Source organism: Manis pentadactyla, chromosome 8 (assembly GCF_030020395.1).
Source record: "Manis pentadactyla isolate mManPen7 chromosome 8, mManPen7.hap1, whole genome shotgun sequence".
Classification (NCBI taxonomy): domain Eukaryota; kingdom Metazoa; phylum Chordata; class Mammalia; order Pholidota; family Manidae; genus Manis; species Manis pentadactyla.
The window spans coordinates 107,447,581-107,469,889 of NC_080026.1; the positions used below are offsets into that span (position 1 = coordinate 107,447,581).

Consider the following 22,309-nt stretch of genomic DNA (forward strand, 5'->3'; position numbering starts at 1 on the left):
TACCTAAGGTGCAGGCAAGTCAAGGGTTTTGCAATATAGACCTAATGTGTGTACTCCAGAGTCAGGCTACTCAGAGTTAAATCTTTACTTTGCCACTTAACTAGTATGTGATCTTAAAGTCTCTTAACCTCTCTGTTTCAGTTTCCTCATCAATAAAATGGGAATAAGAGTATATACCTTATACAGTTGTTATGAAGACTTAGAGAGACAATACACACAAGGTGGAGAACAATCCCAGCCCATAATCAGCACTCACTGAATTAGCTATTGGTATATTATTAACATCACTATTGACTCTAAAACCATTCTGATGTCTGCAGAAGGGAAGTAGGATGAAACGATAAGCCACTGAGACAAACATTTTATAACTGAAGCATCACAAGACAAGGAAAAAGTTCTCCTTGGAGCAGACTTCACAAAACCAAGTTTCAGCTGAGAATCCATCGGTAATCAGAGAGTCAGTGAAAAGGAGGCCTCCCAGCACAGCCAGGCAGGGCCCCTCATTACACCTTGCTCTATCCAGTGCCTGCCCATGCAATTTGTGATGTGAAACACCTACAAAAAAATTAACTAAAGATGTACTTTAAGCAGAGACAGAAGTGACCAGGATATGTGCGTCATCTTTATCCCTGGGAGAGTGGAGCTGATGGCCAAGATAAGTCACTACCCTCCACTGGGTGTGGGTCCCAAATTGTAGGCTAGAGATCTGCAGGAAGCCAGTGTTGCTTATGGGGGACTGTGTGTGCCAAGGCCTGTGCTTGCTGCCCTATGCGCAGGTTTTCATTTAATTCTCAGCACGGTGCCAAGAGGTAGGGACTAGTACAGCTTTAGTTACCGATGAGAGAACTGTGGCTGGGACAGCTTTAAAGAACTCATCCACAGTCACACAGCTAGTAAGAGGCCAAACCCAGATGCTGTCTGAGGCCTATCTGACTCCCCCTGAAGGCCTCTATAACACAGGGCTGGGGATGCCAACCTTAACAACCAATAGCAAATGTCCCAATAGATAAGGTCTAGAAAATCCCAGGTTTTTGTCCTCTGGGCAGCTAGACAAGAAAGGGCTGTGCTCACTGGGCAGTCTCTCTGAGTGCACCTCTTAGGGCTGGTCCAGCAGGCTCAGGGAGCCATGCTTGCATTCTTGAGGGGTGAGTGCCCAGGGGACAGGGGCAGGGCCTCCAAGGAAGAGGAGAGAAGAGGAAGGAGAAAGCAGATGATGAATGGGAGCCTGAGCCCTGGGGGAAGCCGTCCGGCAAAGCACTATGCCCCTCCCCGGGAGAGAGCCGCCCCAGCAGGGGGTGCCCTGGACACGCACTGACAGAGCTCTCAGCTCCCAGACTGGAGATGGGGTCAGATGTCCTCAAAGACTGGGCAGGAATATTTCTATTCCTCAGGAAGAGGAAGTGGTCTCTTCCAGGCACAAAGGAGGATCCCTTCAGTCAGGGATGGACTCAGACCCACTGGATTCCCTCAGAGCCATCCAAGGTGCCCGTCTCTGGCCAGGACTCATGACCTGCCTCGAATCATGGCAGTTGTACAACGGGCAGGGCAGTCCGTGCTGTAAACCAGCACTGCCCCAAGCCACGGGAGCCATGAGGCATACAGAAGAATGAAAGCGATCTGGTGGAGGCCAGGAGGGCTTCCTGGGAGTGGCACTGAAGGGCAAGAAGGGTCTCAACTAGGGGAGATGGTGGGAGGGGGTCAGGCAGGCAAGTACACAGAAGGGAAATGACTTGCCTAGCTTGAAAGCTCAGAGTTTTTGACCTGAATGATCTTTGGCAAGAGGCCTTATTTCTCTTAGTTTCTTTATCCATAAAAATGGCATAATAGATTCTAATTTTTCAGGTGGTAAGCAGCACCTAATAAGTGGTTGACACATTATAGGGACCCCAAAGCCTTACTGATGATTATTCTTCAGGTCAGCTTGGGAGGCAGCCTCTTGAATCTCAGTGACCACACTGCGACCTAAGCTCTGGCCAGGACCACGGCTGGACCAGCCTCCATCTCCCCCACGTGGAGCTCTCCCCAGACCCCAGCCTCTCCCATTTCAGGACAGGCCTGAATTGGCCTGACAGGATGACAGCTTGTCTCTGCCCTACCCCATGGCCAAAACCTTACAGGGTTCTGCATGCATCCTAGTCTCACTTAGAAGGGAAGGGAGTGGGGAGAAGACAGGAGAGAAGGAAGTAGCTGCTCTTTCCCTCATAGCAACAACTGTCACCTGAATTTCCGCCATTTGGCCCTTTTTGGTTCTGCAAAGCAATAAAGGGGGATCGCTGGTCCTCAGTGGCCCTTGGGGGATTCTTTGGAGACTATCCGGCACACAGATTTCCAGAAGCTTCTGAAAAGGTATGCCTCTAAAGCAGGGAGTGGTCAGCTATGGCAGCGGTGAGGCACGAGAGAGGCACGGCAGGCAGAAATTCAGACCCACAGTGTTTACAGCTGATGTGAGGCAGGAAGGGAGCAACAGGGACATGGAAGCACAATGCGACACCAGTTAAATTCCTTCCTGAGATCCTGACAGTCAAAATTTGGAAATGCAAGCTCCATCTTCTTCACTGATACGTCCCCAGGCGTAGGACAGTGCCTGGCATAGAGAAGGTGGCTGCTGATGGGAAGAAGGACTAGGGAAAGGGAGGCTGCAGAATGTGAAGCCAGTGGACACTGAGGTCGGTCTCCAGGCAAGAAGCGATGATGTCCGGAACTGTGGATGGCGGGGAGGGTGCCTGAGGGAGCCACTGAGGTGGTAGATGATTGCCACTCAGTACCCAGCTGCATCTGACAAGGGAGATGGAGGTGAGGCCTTAGTCAGCTCTGAGGCACGACAAAGACATTCATGATCCTAGTCTTCATGCAGAAATAAGCCAAGAGAAAAGAAAATTCTGGAGGACCCATCCAGAATAGTCAACATAAGAGACTTGGGATAAGTCCTTTATCAGGAAATGTATACAATAGGAGAATTATACATTTTTATTGCAACTTATTAAAATAGTAGCAAGTGGAAAAGAGACATTCCATGTTCTTGGACAGACTGTGTAAATACTATAAATGTGTCTGTTTTCTCAAATGAAGTTACCAATTTAATGCAGTCATGATCCAAACTCTTAAGATGTTGTTGGCGTCCTCTCAGATTTTTGTAGAAAAGTGATCTTCAAACTTATCAGAAGAATAAACAAGTTATACTATTCAAGAAATATCTCAAAAATGAAGATCAAGGGCAATAAGGAAGGATATACCCCACCAAATAAAAAATCATATAAAGAAACAAACATGAGAAGACACACATATGAATGGGACATAAATGTGAACACTACACATAAAAACACACACTTTGTGATAATGGAGACATTACCAAACCACGCGGAAAGATTATGAATTAGATGGTGTTGAGATTATTATTGAGAAATTAGGGGGAGGGGCATCAACTCTACCCCAAAATAAAACTGAAATGGATTGAAAGAGTTAAGTATAAACAAACGAACTGTAGAATAAGTATGTTATTTCCCAAAGCTGTAGTAGGGATAATTTTATGTTTAGAAGTATAAGGGTAAACTTCTACACAATTACCCACAAATTAGATTTTTCTTCTATGACATGTTCACCAATTTCCTTTATCCGATTGTCTAATGGACACAAAGTTTTCCTCACTGATTTGCATGAGCTATTTATATAACATGGATATGAACCATTTATTATCTTCAGTGGAGATATTTTCCCTAGGATGAGTGATTTGTTTTCACGTTAAGGGATTAGTCTTTCTGATGTACAAAAGTTTTTAAGTTTTTGAAGCTAAATATGTCAAACCAATTTTTCTCTCAAGAAATGAAAATTAAAGCAAAAATAAGGTCCCATTTTCCAGCTGTAAGTAATAAAATAAACAGATTCATGATAACAGTCATGCTGAGTCTGGTGGAAGCAGACTTTCACTTTGTAAAGTCATTTATTCAGCCAGTTTGGTGTCCATTGAAAAAGTGTCCATTACAGGACTAGGCTCTGGGGGTGCACAGACGAATATTAACTCACAAGCTCAGACAGAGCTCACAGTCTAGTCCAGGAGAAAGAGGGAGAAATCTGGACACTCAGAGGTCTCCCAGAGAAGGGGTGGCTGAGCTGGAGAGACAGGCAGAGGGCGAGGGACAGAGACCTCCAGGGCACTGAGGTGGGGAGGAGGCCAGCCTGCAGAGAGGCCCAAGTCTGCAGCCCAAGTCCCGCCGGAATTGGATCCCAACATGCTTTTCCAGCTTCTCTTCCGCTTGCCCTCCCGCCAACCACTCCAAACTGCCCAGCTCTCACTGCCCAGCTCTCACCTCCACGGCCTCTTCAGGGTCTACCTTCCACCTGCAATGTCCTCCTCAGGCAACCCTAACCAAAACCCTTAAGGCCCAGACCAGCCTCTTCCATAAAGCCACCCGCTCTGTGCTTCCCTTGTGGCTGTTTACTCATTCACTCCTTTACTCATTCTTAGGTTTGTTTATTTATGTGTTTTTATATTTGGTGGGGTACATCCTTCCTTATTACCCTTGCTCTTCATTTTGGGGAAATTTCTTGACTAGCCTCACTTGTTTATTCTTCTGATGAATTTGAGGATCACTTTTCTGCAAAAATCTGAGAGGATGCCAACACAATCTTAGAGTTTGGATCATGGTTACATCAGACCCATAACTTCATATGGGGCACCTCTCTGTGCCAGGCACTATAGCAGGTGCCAGGGACAGACAAACAGATCAGACACGCTCCCTCCTCTCAAAGAGCTCCTGGCCCTGATCATACCATGCCAGTAGTATAATTATTTGTGGGTCAAGTTTGTTGTCCTTACAAGACACTTAATTCCTTGGGGACTGAGACAACATCCTGTATATTTATTTCCACAGGGCAGTGTTCACAGCAGATGCTTAACAAACACATCCATTTGAATTGGACTGAACTGGACTGACTAATGCTTGCATACAATATCTCAACTAATTGTCACTGATCTGTGTGGGGTAAGAGACTGTTATTGTTATCCCTATTTTACAGATGAGGGAACTGAGGCTCTATGAGGTAAATCACTTGATCTGTGATCAACAACTGGTATGTAGGAGAGCTGGAAGGTTAAACGCTCAGCCCTTGCTCTTTACCTCATTGCTCTGTCCCTTAGTGTGGGATGGGAGCAGAGAAGGAAGAGAAGACTAGATGAGAAAAGGATAAGGAGTAAGACTTTCTCCATTCTTCAGAAGAGGCACATGTTTGGCCTCATAGAACACCTTGGACGGGTTGTATCACATGGCCTTTGTACAAATATAAATGACTGATAAAGATTTATAAATGTCTCATATGGCAAGCCCCATGAATTGGGTCACAGAAAGAGTAGCAAGGAATTCAGGATATCAGAGAAAGGAAGACCAACTCAAACCCTCTCCAGGGACCTGGAGGACAGAAGCAGAAAGAAGATCACAGAGCTCCATGGCCTGTCTTTGACCTTATGGGACAGAAGTCAGCTCAATTTAAGGAGAAACACAAAACAATGGCTTCACCTTTAAGAGATAATACAGGTAAATAGAGATTAGAGTGACTAGTGTTTTCTGGGTGATGCTATATGTAAGTTAAGCATAAGGGCCCCTTTGTTTCAGAGAGGTCAGTACCTATTAAGGTCCTATCTACTGAGTCACTGGGGCTGGAAGAACCTGTTCAGAACCAATGCATGTGCTGGGCCATAAAACGCCCCCTGCAAGACACAAAAGTGTGCCCTGCATGCCTTTTTTGTATTTTTCTCCCTGTGCCATCCAGAGCCCAGGACATGGCATGCAGTAATGCAAGGAAGTGACAGAGATTGGAAGTTCAAGGAAAAGAAGAAAAGGGGCTCCAGCAGAAGGATCTTTTGGACTGCCAGGCAAGAGTTGAAGCTCTAGGACCCTCCTGCCTTGATGGAGAGGAGAGAAGTGGCCCTGGCCAGCATCATGGGACCAGAATTAGGATCCAAGAATGGTGTTCCTTATATATGTAAACTCAGATGCCTAAAGTTGGGGTGGGAGGAGGCACACAAGTAAAACATCAGAGTGAAAGAGGTGGGGTGTGAAATACAATAGGGAGTAGTGGGGTCTGTGGCAAACCACAGAGCACCTGCCCTTCCATAGGTCAACCCCTTGTTAGGCAACTCCATTGACTACTGCCATGTGGGATATGCTGGATCAGCATGGCCAGATCTTCCAACTTTTCAAGAGAAGCCAGAGTTCTGGACTTTTATGAGAAATATGATTTTTAAATGTTGGCAGTAAGTAAAAAAAAATTAAGCACTACATAACAGACACACATCTGCAGACCAGATTTGGCTTGTGGTCTGACCACTTAGGACCTCTAGGCTGCAGAGTCAATGGGCAAGTCAGAGAAGACAGGAATTCCCTGGGCAATGGCAGCCACAGTGCAGGGATGTGGCAGGGTAAGGGAGAACCTGGGAAGCAGGACGCAAGGAGCTGTTGGAGTGTGATGGGAGCTGGATAAAGTTCAAAGGCTCAGTGCCAAAGTCAGCTGGGGCTTTTTCCTCACTGTTTGTGGGCAAACAGGCTCATGAAAGGATACCGAAGAGAAATAAGGTGGCCAGAGTGCAGGACAAGATCCCACTGGCAACTCCACCACCATTACCTTTCTCTGCATCTCCTTGGAAATCACAGAAACAATGACCTGCAGACCTCACTAAACAGCCCCAGGAAAAATGTGACTTTATCTGGCCATCCTGCACATGGGCCACAGGTTAGCATGATCTGGGGTGGGGGCATTTCATCCCAAACTCACACCAATAGGGCTGCTGGCTGCCCATTAGTCTGTGTCTCCAGCTGTCTGGGTCCAGCCCACTTGTCACTGGTGCTCAGCATCTTCATCCCTCATGTGCTCTGCTGTGGGAGGCAGTCTCAGCTTTCTTAACCTTCTCTCTCCGGCCCTAAGTTGTTCTCCAAGAAAAAACAAAGGGAAGCCACAGCCACATTTCTGCCAACACCTATGAGAGCCATTGGAGGGTCTCTGGAAGGTCTCAGGTCAGATGCAATTCAAGCAGACTCTTCTAAAGCTCCACAAGGCATCAAATGGAGGAGCCAAGGACACTGGTTACCTCATCAGCAGGAGCCACACATTACATCCCCATACATTCAAGGATTATCTTTGACAAAATTGCTGACAGCCTCATTCTTAGCTCTCAGGAAGCTTAGAACCCAGCCGTCCATTGTACAGATAAGAAAACTGAGGTCCCCTGAGGTGAAGTGATATGGCCAAAGTCTGCCATGCAGTAAATAACTCTGAAGGGCTGTGGCACTGGTTTTGTCCAGAAACGATTTAATTCACTCTCATGCCCAGTAAAAAAATACTCGAGTAGTACATGCATTTGCAACAATGGAGCAGTTTCCAGGTGTAACAAAATGCACCTATCTAAAGGAGGCTAAGAAATACAAAAGCAAAGTACATAGCTTTAAGAAAACTAAAAATACTAAGTTCAGAAATTTTAGAGGTTAAGTACTTACTGAATACAAGCATCCTTTACTTTGACAAAAAGGATTCACCCCAAGGGCCTCTCAGCCGGGGTGGGGACTATTACTGTCAGCTAAGCCCCTGACACGAGAACAATTGATTGGAGGGATGCATAAATAAAAAGCCTTTGAGTATAGTTTATTTCATTTCATTCAGCTTCAGAGATCAACTACTATTTAAATTAAGAACAGGAAACATAGGATTATGTTCAATAAATACAAGAAAAAAAAACACAGTTCCAGAAGAATGAAAATAGCATTAGATTAAGAAGAACCAGAGAATGAGGCTCAGGGAAGAGAGTGATGATCTTCCTGTTGCCAAAACTGAGAGGCAAAGTTTGGACTGTCGTCCGATACAAGTAGTTAGTTGACAGCTCACATGAGTCTGCGTCCCCAAATTCCATGCACTGAGATGGCTGTTCGGAACTCATAAAGTATTGAGTATTGTCCCATGAAAATAATGTGTCAAAGTGGGTGTGAGGTTACTTGGCTTGGCCATGAGACCAAATTAACCCCAAAAGAAGGGGCCTCTATATCCACCTCGAGGGGGACAGTCCACTTACCCGCCACCTCTGCAAGCCGGAGGCTACTCCATCACTGATGCATCTCTCTCGAGTCACAGACACAGACCGGCTGCCTGCTTCCATGATCACTTTCTTTCCTCCTCCACCCCGGGGCTCTGTTGTCAGCTCTCTGATTGGCTCACTTTATACTTTCTCCCTTAGAGATTTCTTCTGCTCTTAAGACTTCCACAGTATCCCGACAGAGTCCCAGGTTCCAGCCCTTCAGGCTGTCCTATTCCTCCCGCACTCCCAAAGCATGACCATAATCGTTTTCATATTAAAACTCCATCACCTTGAAGGCAGGAGAAGTGGATACTGTAGCCCTTCAGTGGCCGCCACTCAGATGGGGGGGGCATGATGTGAACTTGGGCTTGGTGCCACAACGGGTCAGGAGCAAGAAGAGGCAAAACCAGAAATGAGACACTGTGTGACCCCTGAGAAGAGAAACCAGCTTTGTTCCTTTCTCTCCAATTCCTGATCCAGTCCCAAGAGGCTGGCTCTACCCTGCTTCTGCCTGTAGGTGGCCACAAGAAAATTATCTTTAGATAAACTCTTACTTGAGCTATCTTAAGTAGGATGCTGTATGTTGAAACTGAAAGAACCTTGCTTAGTCAGGTACTAAAACTCTTCTTTGTCCTGGTTTCTCAAGAGAATCTCCCAATTTTGACTCAGTCTCCCAGATCTGTGGCCCATGAGGGGCTAGGATGATAGCCCCCTGGACGGTCACTGCCTCTTCCCAACCCGGCTCTGTACCCCACTGGGGCTCCAACTGGACTCCCAGATCAGTTTCTCCACATTCTGACAAATGTAGTCATGATAAAAAAAATCAACCCAAAGGTGAATTTACTTTTTCCAACACTATAAGTTCACAATGAACTCTGGCTTCAAGCCAAGGTATAAGTCAGCCTCTGAATGAGGCCCCAGGGAAAGAGATGATAGAATCCTTATGTTACATTCTTTTTCCTTCCCAGAGAGCAGATGTGCACTTTATCAGATGCCTCTTTCATCATCTCAAATCATCTTACTAAACTGAAAACTTTATGGGTGGAATAACTGCCTGGCCTTGCCTGGTTCCTGGCCACCCTCCTCTCCCCCTGCTGACGGCTGTCAGCGGGCCCAGCCCTCCCCAACACTGTGCTTGTCAGGAGGATTTGGGGAGTTTGGGCTGAACACTTGAGGGTCTCAGCAGCACATCACCTTTGGCCCTGATTTTGATCTGGGTGCTCCTGCTGAATTTCCGACCTGGCCCCTGGTATCTTATCCTGTCAGGCCAAGTCCGGCTTGCTGTCCTCCCTAATGCCCACTTCTCCGAAGAACCAGGGGTCTTTGCCTTGTTCTCCTGAGCTTCCACAAAACTGGCATTTCCTATGAGCTCTAGTAAAGACCTCTCTGATGCTGTTTGCCTGGGTCTTTGCCCTTGAATGATCATTACTGCCTCCCTGTGGCCCTACTCTGCCTCCTAGAAGGCCGTATGCCCCAGGCTGGCCCCCAGTACAACCTTCTGCCAGGATGACAGCCTCCCTCCCATGTGGGTTCTGCCTTTGGGACCCTCACTCCCCTAGGATATTGGTGGCTGTCTCGCACCAGTAGGGACTTTTGGGCCCAGGTTCTACCCCTTCAGGCTGTCCTATTCCTCCCGCACTCCCAAAGCATGACCATAATCGTTTTCATATTAAAACTCCATCACCTTAAAGGCAGGAGAAAAAGTGGGTGCTGATGTATCCATGGTGCTGAGCACAGAAGAGGTCCCCAGTTAGCAGCTGTTACTAGAAAGAAAGTGACTCTAATCATGAAGTTGATGTGAGAGGGTCAACAGAGCTGTGAGGCAGACACAAGGGGAGTGCGTGGGGCATGCCGGGACAGGAGTTCAGCACTCAAAGACCAAGGTCTGAACCGTGGGAGAATTCTCGTCAGGGGCAGACGTGATGCGCCAGTGTTTGGAGGCTGGGCCCGAGGTCTGAAAAGAGCCCTGGAGTAATGAGCAGGAAGCTGGCAGTTCCTCCCCAGTGTGGGGAAGACCTAAAGAATACACTTTTCGGTCTGGGCAATCGCACAAAGAACCCAGCAAAGATAAGCTAGTGAACACACGGCAACAGGATGCCCTTTACAGATACTCCCTGCCAGGTGATCTGGTTTCGCCCAGCCTGGGAGTGAGCATTCAGGCACCGCTCCTGAGAATGAGCATTTCCTTCATTGCTAGGAGCCACTCCCATCTGGGATCTCAGGCATCACACAAGCAAATGGTCCTAACCCCACTGGCTTCTTGTGGGGAGCAGGGGAGCAGGGGAGCACGGAGGCCCTCCCACACTCCTGAGGCTTACAGTCCCATCCATAGTTCACTAGCGTTTGTCTGGCAAGTGCCCAGCCTGCTGCTGGAACTAAAGGGGGCAGGGGGGCAGGAGGGCAGGAGGGCAAAAGGTAGGCCAGGACCAGGCCAAGACAAGCCACAGCTGCAGACAGGCTGGGGGAGGTGGCAGGGTCCACTGAATGGCAAGCCAAGCTAACAGAAGGTAGGCATGGTGAGGCGCATCCCCGTAAGTACATGGAGCTCCTTCTTGTCTTCCCTGTTACATATCTATGGGAGTGACGGGGAGACCAAGTCTTTGCAGCTCAAAGGGACAGGGTTAGCAGCGATGCCAGCAGTCACTTTTAGGAGCATTGGAGTGTAGATGCTAAAAGCAGGGCCTTTGACCTCAGACAGAGTTAAGTCCTAATCTTGACTCTGCCAATAATTAGTTCTGTGATCAGACAGGTTATGTACCTCTCTGAACATCTTGTGCCCACAGTATGTACCATGTAGAAATGCTGTGTGAAGCTTAAATGAGATCATGTAAGACACACTTAGCATAAACAAGTGGCAGTTATTATTCTTGTTTTTGTTGTTGTTATTAAGGACCAATGAGCATCCAACCCATTTTCAGATCCCTCAGTTCAGCCAAGTCTGGGGTCCTGAGTTTGACGCAGGAGGATGAGGGTGGTCTTTATGTGGGAGTTGACAGGGATTTCCCAGGCTCTAGCAGAATCCAAACCTGAGGATCTGATTAGATCACACTGACGTGGGATGGTCCCCAAAGACCCCAGGCAGGGGCTGGCAAAGCACTGTGATGAAAAGGAATCTGAGGGCATCTGGGGAGTGTGGAGTCTGGGTCAGAGGGGCGCCCGAGAGAAGAGAAGACCAAGGAGCTGGCGCAGGGGCTGGTGGCTGTTACTTACTGAGCACCTCCTGGGTATCAGACCCTCGAATGAGTGCTTTACCTATGACACCTTTTCAATTCCCACTGCAAGACAGGAATGACTACCCCACTTTACAAATAAGGAATGAAGTCACCCTAAGCCCCACAACTAATCAGAGCCAGAGAGGCAAACCCAGGCCGCCTGACTCCCACACGTGTGCCTTTCTATACTGCTGCCGCACAGGTCTGGGATGTCCGTGCGGGAAGAACTTCTCCCACAGTGCAGGAGCAGTCAGAGGAGGGAGACTGTGCAGACTTTCATGACTTGGGATCCATGAGTGGTTAAACCATGGATTCCAAATTGTAAAAAAATCGTGTGTATGCACTTATTTTTTCTTGGAGAAGTGCTCATAATATTCATCAGACTCTCAAAGGGGTCTGTGAACCCCAAAGTGTCAAGTCCAGTATCCTTGGGAAAAAGAAGTCACCAAGGCCTTATTCTGTGGGCACCCCCTCCTCTGAAGCTCTTGGGGAGGCAGTGAAAAGAATGAGGGAGACAGTTCCCTTAGAGCCTCTGTCCCTTTCCAACTTTCCTAACCAGCGGCCCCAGACTGGACAGTGATGGCACTCGACGTGGCATGATGTGAGAGCAGACAGACTTGAATCCACTCAACTGCCCCAGCAAGAGGTTAACCTGGCATTCATTTGTAAGCTCAGGACTCTTCTAAACAATGTCACAGGGAGCCACCACTGCCCCACTTCTCCCCTGGAACCCTGTCAGTTAGCAGCGCTCCCACATCCAAGAAGGAAAATCAACGACAGGATGAAGCTATGCGTACAAGGAAGGTCTTGGGGAAGGTCTCCACAGGACTAGAGGCTGAAAAATCACAGCCTGGGGGTGGGGCTCTTAAAACAACCCCACCCACAGTGCTTTCAAGAGCCTCAAAGCTAAAAATGTGTTGAAAGCAGAAATATGTTGGGTCTCTTTAAAACCTCAAAGCTCAGAAGGCAGAGCTCCCAAATTCTCATTGTATATGCGTGTATTTCATGGGTATGTATTCACCTTGTATGTCTAAATTTTACCCCCAGTTTTTCCCAACAGCCTTTGCTTCCCCTCTTTTCTCCAGCTTGAAACATCAGAGTTCAAACCCAGAGCTCAAACATATGTGAAAAAAAGGAGGATGTGGTTTTATGAGGCCCTCAGTTCAGATGGAAACACTGAGACCAGGGTACAGTGACATGTGTGCTACTCCATGTCAGGGACAGAGGAAGAAAAGGAGCCCAAGGAACTAAAGGGTCTCCCAGCTGGAAGGGGCCTCCAGGTTCAGAGATGAGGTCCAGAGAGGGGAGGTCCACACTTACATCTTTCACTCACTCCGGCTATTTTAATTTTTTTAAATTTGGGTACCCAAACCATTGGGATTAAGTGGACAGTCACACAGATGGCAGGAGTTTAAAAAGCAAGAATTCAGAACAAGCCTGGTTTTTTAAATAGACATGGACAGGGCCCCATGCTCAGAATAGACAAGGTGGGAAACATCGACTTCCATCAGAGCCAGTAAGTATTTACAACCATTTCTCCTTTCAGATTTCTCACTACGAAGATCAAGAAATCAGATCCATTATCTAGATGGAGATAATGGCAAGATGAGACCTCCTCTCCAGGTTTCCAGATATTTGCAAAGATGGGAATGCTCAACATTGGCTTCCTGGACTGTTCAGGGATAAAGCAAATAAACAAAAAGTCCAAAACATAACCACACAGGCTTTTCCTTGACATCTTACCGGGTTAGGAGAAGAGGTATCTCAGAACTCAGAAATGGGGCTGCCAGGTTCTGCACATCACACTGAAGAGGATGCGAGAGGGTCAGCGAGTGTGTGTGTCTCTGTGTGTGTGTCCCGCTAAGTACTTCCTTCACTACACAGCTAATCCGATTAGCATCTTTAGGAGACTCTGCAATGTTAATTCAAGGGCCCCATTCATGGAACAGCTTGGCCCATGCCTGCTCAGAACTCCCATTCTTATCACTGCAAATAAAATGCAGACGGAAGGACTTTCTCTCTAAAGAATGTGCTTTTGCCTCCTTGGCCCCCCCACACATCCAAAATGTGGCTGCTACTTCCTCCAGCTGCTCCCATGGCAGGGGAATGGGCTTGTCCAAAAGAGGGGGCTGTGGGGAACAGAGCTCTATCCATCCCAAGCACAAAATGAGCCTAGTTTTAAGGGCACTGTCAACCTGAGCGGCCTCCCACGCCCCTGGGGCTGTGCTGGGTAAAAGATGTTATGAATGTGCACCAGCTTTAGCACCCTGCAGGAGTCCACAGCGCTCTCTGGGCCTTCGCCTCCTTTTCTGCAGCATGTGGACCTGGGGCAGAGGGTGTAACCAGAACAGGAGGCTGGAAGGAAAGAAATTCGGGGCTGGTGCAGACACAGTGTCATTGTGTTTGGCTGGAGGACAAGGCGAGGGAAGGAAGCTGGAGATGTAGGTTGCTGGCAGAGCTTGGAGGGCCTTGAAGGTCAGGGTAAGGAACGTTGCTGCTAAGTGGTAGGGAGCCCCTGAAGGTTTAAGGAGCACAGCTGTATGAGGTTCCAAAGGCTGCCTGAAAGTCAGCTCTGGAGGCCTGAAGTCTGAACTCGAGGTGTGTGCAGGGCCCTACTCCCCCAGAAGCCTCGAGGGAAGGGTTCCTCCTTGCCTTGCCCTCTGTGGCAGCTCCCAGCAGTCCTTGGTGTTCCTTGGCTTGCAGCTCTTCCCCCAAGCTCCCTCTCCTTCTTCACAGGCCCTTCCCCTCTGAGTCTGTGTCCCCTGCTTTTCTCACAGGGACTCCTTTCATTGACTTTAGGGCCCATATCCAGGACGATCTCATCTCAAGATGCTTGGCTAAGTAGATCTGCAAAGATTCTACTTCCAAATAAGGCCTCATTCTGAGGTTCTGTGCAGACATGAATCTGGGAGGACACTCTCCTGCCCACTTCCATGGCTGCCAGGGCGGGGGAAGGAAAATCACCTGGCAGCAGGGTGGGCAAGGAGAGACCAGAGGCAAAGGGACGGGAACTAATCACCACGGGTCTGAGGCCTCAAAGGCCAAGCAAGGGTACTCCCTGACGGGGGCCTCGGAACCCTCAGCAGCTTTTTGTGTGGGTGGCCAGTGCAGCACCCTAAGTGGGCTCTTACACCAGCCCTGGGCACAAGGTCTTTGATCCCTGACCCAGAAAGACTCCAGCCGAGTTTCCAAGTGGCAGCAAAGGAATGATTACACGCACCAGTGTGGCAGATACTGGTTGGTACCATGGAGGATGTGCGGGCTGGGAACTGGGAAGCCTGGGTTCTATGGTTTTGCCACTGACTGAATTCAGTACACTGGGCACATCTAGGAAATGAGTCCAACTAGGTCACTTCTAGGGCAATGACATCGTTTCACTCTACAGCCAGGAAAGCAGCTCCAAGCTCACAAGGTAAACGGGGGCCAGGAAGCCTCTGGGGCTGCCCTGCAGGCTTCGTGGCCTCCCCATCCTGCACCCTCCAGGCACTCGGCCTTCTCCCCTTGAGCCTTCAGCCTCCATCCCTGTCCCCCACCTCCCAAAGGGGTGCTCACCAAAGCCTGGAAATGAAATAACCTAACATCTTAAGAAATACAACCTTTAACACATTTGGAAGTAGGAAGAGGGAGGAAAGACATGGCTCCTTTTTAATTAATTGATTTTTTTAAATCCCAACAAAAGTTTAAGGATCTATGTGCAAAGTCGTTCACAGCAGCATTGTTATAACAGAAAAAATTTAAAGAAAAAAGAGGGAAACAACCTTCATGCATCTGTACGGGATTCGTTCAATGAGTTGTGGCAGAGTAATGCACTGCATGAAGACATGTCCATGGAGTTGAGGGAAATATGCAGGTTACACAAGAAGGTGTTGAGGAAAATTCCCTTTTTATTTAAAAAATATCTGTATGCACATGGCCTGAGCACAATGGGGCCGGAAGGAATCTGGCAAAAAGATAATGATGGGTACACGTGGGGCTGGGCTAACGGGGGATTTTCACTCTCTCTTTGCTACAGTTTTGAGCTACTGGACTTTTTTTGTTTTTTTTTTAACAAACAATTAAAAATACTCCCATTCTGAAAATAACTATTCTAGATAGATGCAAACTACTATTGGCCCTCAGAGGAAAGTGATCAGGGTAAAAATAACCTTTCTATAAAAACACAGCAGAAAAAATATATATAACAAGCTTGGGAAGGAGGAAACACCAGATAGGTGCATGTTTCAAAGGTCTGAGGCCCAAGCCCCCAGCATTCCCTCCAGCATACAGCAAACTCGCCCCACTCCCTACCTCAGCTTAAACCTTCCCCAGTCAGTGTCCTTTCTGCAAATACTACTACTAATAATAATGAAGAGGAGGAGGCACAATTGACATTTGTTGAGCATTAATAATGTGCCAGGCACTGTGCTGAGCATTTTATACATACTTTTTTTGTTCTCAGCACATTATTATTCCCATTTGACAGATGAAGAAACTGAGGTCCATCTCAAAGATTCAAGCCCAAGCAGTCTGACCCCAAAGCCCGGTACCGTGACCAGCACTTTAACTACCCTTCTGTAAGCAAAGGCCTCACGGCCTCACTTGAACTATGAAGCCTGGAGAGATGGCTCTGGGGTCTGCCAGTCTCCATCTACCTCTTCTTTCTCTCCTCTCCACTGATTTCAGCCAGTACCTTCTAGGTACAAGGTGCTGGTCCACTTCTGAGGGGTCCAAACCTGAATATGATGTAGACTCTGCCTTCTCTCAGCTTACAGGGGAGAGGGAAAGAGAAAACAGGCCCTCAAGTTCTTAGACCACAAGGGTGATGTGTGGCCTTGGAGGAGCACCACCGGGGAGGTGAGGGCAGGGCTCCTGGGCTTCCTTCACTGCAGCACCTCAGGCAACCTTCTGAGCGTGCAACTGTCCAGAGGCTGCGCATACTGCTGACATGCAGCTGGCGGCTCCCAGCCTCTCTCTGGGGTCTCTCAGTCACATTTGCCCAGCCTGGGCTCCCATGCTGTTCCATGGTAGGGCCCCCAAGGAGAGCACCAGCATCGCTGGCAGGGGTGACCCTGAGCATTCATGTTGGTGGATGGGCATCAAGAGACTGCTGTGCTGGCCCAGAGGATGTGAAGGGGGGTCCCCAAGCCAGAGAGACCACCACCCAAAAGGTCTCACTGGATCCTGCATAGTCACCACTCCTGTCTTCCAAATAAATTTGTATCTACCAGCGTGCAAACTGGTACAACCACTTTGGAAAACCATTTGACAATATCTACTAAAGCTAAACTCATGTATCCCCTGTGACCCAGCAGTTCCACTCCTGGTTGCCCAGTGGAAATAAGTGCTGTGTCCACCATAAGACACACAGAAGAGTCAGCAGCTTTGTTTATCATAGCCAAACACTGTAAACTGTCCAAGTGTCTCAACAGAGGGATGAACACACTAGGGTACATTCATACAGAAATACTAGAAAACACCACATATCAATGGAAGAGAATGAACTGCTGCTTCACTCAACAACGTGGAGAATTTCATAGTCATAAAGCTGAGTGAAAAAACACAGACACAAAATAATACATATGGTATGATTCTATTTATACAGGTAAAATGAATCTGTGGCGACAGAGCTCAAACTAGTGGCTACTGTGGGATGGGTATTAACTGGGAGGGACAGAGGAGTCTCTGGAGTTTTGGAAATAGTCCTTACCTTGGTCTGGGTGGTCGTTATGTGGACTATGTAAAAGTTCATCATGCTGTATATTTGGGATATGTGAAGTTCACTATTTTTAAGCAATATTGCAAAAGAAAAAAATAGTTAAAAAAAATTTAATTCCACAGAGACTACAATCAGTTCAACTTCTCTAGGCCTCTAGGTAAGAACTGGGGGAAAGAGTACAATTAGGTGGAGTGGTAGACTTATGAAGAGATGCTTCCTTTTGTTAGAGCTTAATTAAGGTTCATATTGGTGTGGAAAATAATTTGGTTTTTAAAACGCCATTGAAAATTCGAATAGACTCTCTGAACCATATGTAACAGGACTCAAAAATCCTAAGAAATGATAGTTATAGAACCAGACACCAAAAAAGAAACTCTAAAGTTCTGGATTGTTCCTCCATGCTGCCAGCTACGGGCAATGGGGTCCTTCTGACCCCCTGACAGGACAAGGTGCCCCCTTGCTCTCTCCTCAGCCCCAGCCACAGGGGCGAGCATGGAGCCCAGGGCTTGGCCCCATCCCTGTAGCTGCTCATGTTCCGCAGGAGCTGGGAGCTGCCTTGACTCTGGGCATCGTCCCACCTCCTCCACACAAAGAGGGCACCAACCCTGGACAAGAAGGGACCCCACACCTCCTCAGTGGTGAGTGCTCTCCCATTTCCCACCCAAGAAGAACCCCTCTCTCCATCTGGAATGTCTTCTCTACCCTTGCACTCACACTCCCTGGCCTGGCAAACTGCTCCAACTGGCCAGGACCCCTCTTCTGGGAAGTCTCTTGACTGCCCCCCTCCCAAAAATGGCCCCAATCTTCGGGGTTTCCACTGTCCCTGTGCTTCCTGGAACGCCACTGCTAATTCTTCAATGCTCCTTTTTGCTTTCTGCACCATTTTCATCTACTAGCCCATGAGTCTTTAAGAAGAAAAACCTCAGTTTGTACCTTCTCAAGATTTAACCCAGAGCCAGGCACAGAACGGATGCTTAAGAGAGGTTTCAGTGAATGAATGAATGCAGACCACACCCAGAAACACAAGTATAGTACATCCTCCTCCTTCCCCTGCAGGTGGATAGCAGATCCCAGGGCTTCTTGTGCCAGGAATGTGGAAATGAAGAATTGGTAAATCAGCTCCAGTGAAATCTTGGGCCTTAAAAGGCACCTCAGGCTTTGGGAATGCTCTTGGATGCCATGAGCAGCAGGAGAAGGGGTTGCCTGACAGCCTCTTCCGGACCATCACCACCAGCAAGCGGCGTGGTGAGGCTGCCCGAGCATCTGGCCAGGAGCATGGCATCCTCAGGACAGCTGCTGAGCTGCAGAGAACAGTGGGCGAGAGGACTCCACCTCCCAAGGCAAAGCTGAGCAGGTCACACTCCCATTCAGACACTGTCGCAGGACTCCGCAGTCCACAGAAGAAAGCCCTGGCTTATCAGCTCAACAGCCGCCAAGCTTCATGGGAGCTGTCCCCACACTCAGGGCACATTCCCACCCACCCTTCCGACAGGCACCTTCACCACCTGCCTCAGCGGGCCTCTTCAGGTTCACCTCCCTACCACAGCCTACCCCAAATGTTAGGCAGGAAGATAGATGTGAGCAGGGAGGAAAGAGAGTAAGGCCAGTAAAGCCCACTAAAAGACACTCAAATGTTAACCAGTTAAAACTAGAAACCCAGAAAAGACCCAGAGTTAATGAATTAATCAGTTAAAGCTCAAAAGGCCAGGAGCAACTTGGCCTGGAATGTTTGAATACCCCAGATAAACAAAAGTATCTGAGCACAGCCCATGTCTTTATTGTGTCAATTAGATCATGCCACTGTAAGATTTACTTTAGCCTGCTAAAAGGCCCAGCTATAAACAGCATAATAAAGACAAGAAGATTCCACCTTAAAGCTAAAATTGCATTTTAAAACCCAAGAAGTTAAGAAGTAAGATTCTTAACATATTCCTTAGCAAATAGACAATAACTCAGCCCACCTTGGAGGCAGGGCAAGCAGTCCTGATTGATAGGCTCCCAGACCAGGAAGCTGCTATTCTGGTAGGGAATCAGAGCAGTAAATTTCTTCTGTTAAGCTAATTTTGCAGAATTACCTGGAGGATTGATAGAAACTTAGTGTCTCATCTTGAGACCACTTAACAAGTCCACACTCCTAGCCCTTTGTCACATTCCTGAAAAACCCTTAAAAGGGGGAACCCCCAACCTTTCAGTGTGCACCTCTCTCTGGGGTCACCCACACTTCCTGAGTGTGTAACCTTTTGCCTTAAACTTTTTCTCTCTTTAAATAAAACTTAAACCTTTCAAGGCGCCTCTCCTCCCTGAGGTTGCCTATACTTTTTCTCTCTTTAGGTAACTTTAAATAAAACTTTTTACTCTGCTGCATTACTGTGTCTCTGCCCTTCAATTCTTTGTTGTGGCGGGGACAAGGACCAAGGAAAATACACAACACTCCCCCACAACACAGAGAGCCACCATGTAGTGACTTGCAGCTTAGCCCTGTTCCCTATATTAAGACAGCACCTCTCATACTCCTGGCCTTTGCACGTGGCTTCCCTCTGCCTAAAATGCCTTTTCTTGATTCTTTACCTCAAGAACTCCTACTCATCCTTCAAGACATATTGCAAGAGTGTCCATTTCCATGATGCCTTTCTTGGCTCACTCTTCTCTTTTCCCACTACTCCTGGTTTGCTACAGCACTTGCCAGAAGGAATTATAATCTGTGTGCTTACATCTGTCTGTAAGTCTGGAGAGAGGAAATCCCAGGGCAAAATACCTCTAAAACCAAAATCAGTCAAAGGTAGAAATAAAGTTTAAAATCCGTTTATTGCTTACAAACTGCAGTCTGGGGCCGTCTCTTTCCTGCTCCAGCGGAAGCAAAACCAGCACTCCCCCTCACCTCTCAGGTTCAGATAAGCCCTCCCTTGCCCAGTAATTACCCACTGATATGGAGATGAACTTAGCTCCACCCCTGAGGAATGCCTATTGATATGCAAATGTACCAAAGCCAGGCAAAATAATCTGGAAATATTACAATTTTACCCACACAGTTTCATCCCACTAGACCGGGAGCACCTTAGTGATACTATCTGCCATTGCCTGACAGCTTGTTATATGCCAGGCACCAGGCCAGCCCCTCACCCTTGGAGTTGGTCCTCCCAGCCCTCTATGGAGTGAGTGTTGGCTTATCCCATTTTACAGATAGGAAAACTGAACCTTGCAGAGGTTAGAGAGCTGGTCTAGGTCTAAGCCCTGTCCACCTGGCATAAAAGGTCTCCTTGAAGGTAGAGGTCACATCTTATTCCTCTTTCTCCCTCCAGCACTGCACTTGGCCCACAATAGGTGCTCAAAGAAAAGGTGGAAAGCTTCAGTTACACAGGAGGAATAAGTTCTGGAGATCAGCTTGCTATACCACATTGTGCCTGTAGTTTATAATACCATTTGTATACCTAAAATTCATTAAGAGGGTAAAGCTCATGTGGTGTTCTTACCACAACAATTTTTTAAAAGCTTTGAGAGAGGAAAACAAGGTGGGAGAAAGGGTCACGGGTAGCAGAGATAGTGTAGCATCAGGCACAAGTGAGCCTTGGTCACCAAATAACAAGTTATCAGTCCCACAGCCCAGCCCCCTGGGCCGCTTCCCAGAATGGAGAGGCCACAGAGCTGAGGTGTCCGACACGGTGGGCAGGGAGGAGACAAGTCAAGAGACCAGTCCCGTTACTGCTCACTCCAAGGCAGAGGTACGGAGGGAGAGTGGGAGCAGGGTAGTCCAAGTCTGAAGCCCTACCCGCATGTCCTGGCCCCAGGGGGCTTTTGCCTGGGTTGTCCACCAAACAACTGTACAATACCCAGGGCAATCATCTCCATCCCCCACCCCCACCCCCTTCCCCACTCCAGTGCCAATCACTGTTTGTATCGCCATCACACACGTCCTAAATGGAGCCCCTCTAGGAGTTTTCTCTGGTCAGCAGTGCTGGACCCTGAGGCCAGAGTCCTAAGAACCGAAGCTGAGCTCTAGTCTGAATCCTCTGAGCTTAGGCCTGAACCCTCACATAAAGAGGCAAACGGAGATTTTCTTAGGAGGATCAGCAAGCTGTGCCACACGCTGCCCTGCAGAAGGAAGGGGGACGACTCTGGATTTCCACAGACAGGTGGGCACAGGACTAACAGGTCGAATACCATGACTCGTGAACCACAGCTACTCCTGCTGGAGTCCCTGCGCCCTTCCTCTGGGGCAGGGGAAGTTGGCGGGGGACACAGTACTTACCTGTGCCATGTCTCTTTTCTTCCCCTGACTGCTTGATCCAGTCTCTGGCCTTATAGATGTGAAATAACTTCAGGTCCTCCTCATCTAAGGCAATGTCTCCCCAAAAGACAGCTGGGAAGAAAAAACATAAAAGGGTCAACTTAAGCTGGAAGTCAAGAAAAAAATGGATTTACTAATGTCCCAGCGGGCACTGGATGTTGGGCAGCAAATGCTAGAAAAGAGAGTCCATCCAGCCAAATTTCTCCACAAACCTAGGACATGGGGCTGATAAAGAAAGAGGAAAAATAGATAATAATGCTGTGCATCAGAGCCACAGACCTGTGGCCAAGCACCACGAAGATCAAAGGCCTAGGTCTGTAGGGCATTTTGAAAGGTTACCCTGCTATGTGCCCTTTCTCCAAAGCTATAAGACAAACAAACAATATACCAGAAATAGGCTGCTCCATCAGGCTGGGACACAGTGCAGGCAGTGTGGAGGAGATGACCTGGGAAGAACATGTAACATGAGACATAAACCTCTGTGGTTTTAAGCCACCAGGACTTGGGGATTGTTTATTACTGCACCATGATCTATACTATGCTGATTGATACATATAGTATAATCAGTATAGATACATACAGTATAATCAGTATAGTGATTGAAAAATAACCTGGGTTCATATTCTGGCTCTGAAACTTAGTAGCTCTGGAACCTTGGACTAGTTACTCAACCTCTCTGAGCTGCAAATGATTCATCAGCAAACAGACTTAATACTGCCCATTCTGTAGACTGGTTGAGAAAAGTGACATTTAATTAAAAATGTAAAATTTTTAATTAAATGAGATCATATGTATGTATGTGTATACATACACCCACCCCCCACTATGGCCTTAAAATATTTTCTCAATAGACTATATACTCTTTGAGGGGGAAAAAAATCCCTGCAATTTGTGGAGAAATAAAGAACTAAGCCCTGTACTTGACACATCACAGGTGCTTTCTCTGCAGTGTTTAAATATCACTTTTAAAAATTTGAGACCCAAATAATTGAGCCAAAGCCATCCATATTATAAAATATATAAATTTTATAATTTATATAATTTATATAAAATTGAGACTC

The 22,309-nt window shown here is 47.6% G+C and overlaps 1 protein-coding gene across 1 annotated transcript in view; it reads right to left on the reverse strand.

Annotated features, from left to right (window-relative positions):
• The window catches only part of TLL2 (tolloid like 2), a 134,660-nt gene that overhangs the window by 81,324 nt on the left and 31,027 nt on the right, over window positions 1–22,309 (reverse strand). Inside the window, exon 2 of the mRNA XM_036886469.2 lies at window positions 21,210–21,320. Within this exon, the coding sequence (XP_036742364.2) occupies window positions 21,210–21,320 (111 nt within the window). The remainder of the gene's footprint in view (window positions 1–21,209; window positions 21,321–22,309) is intronic.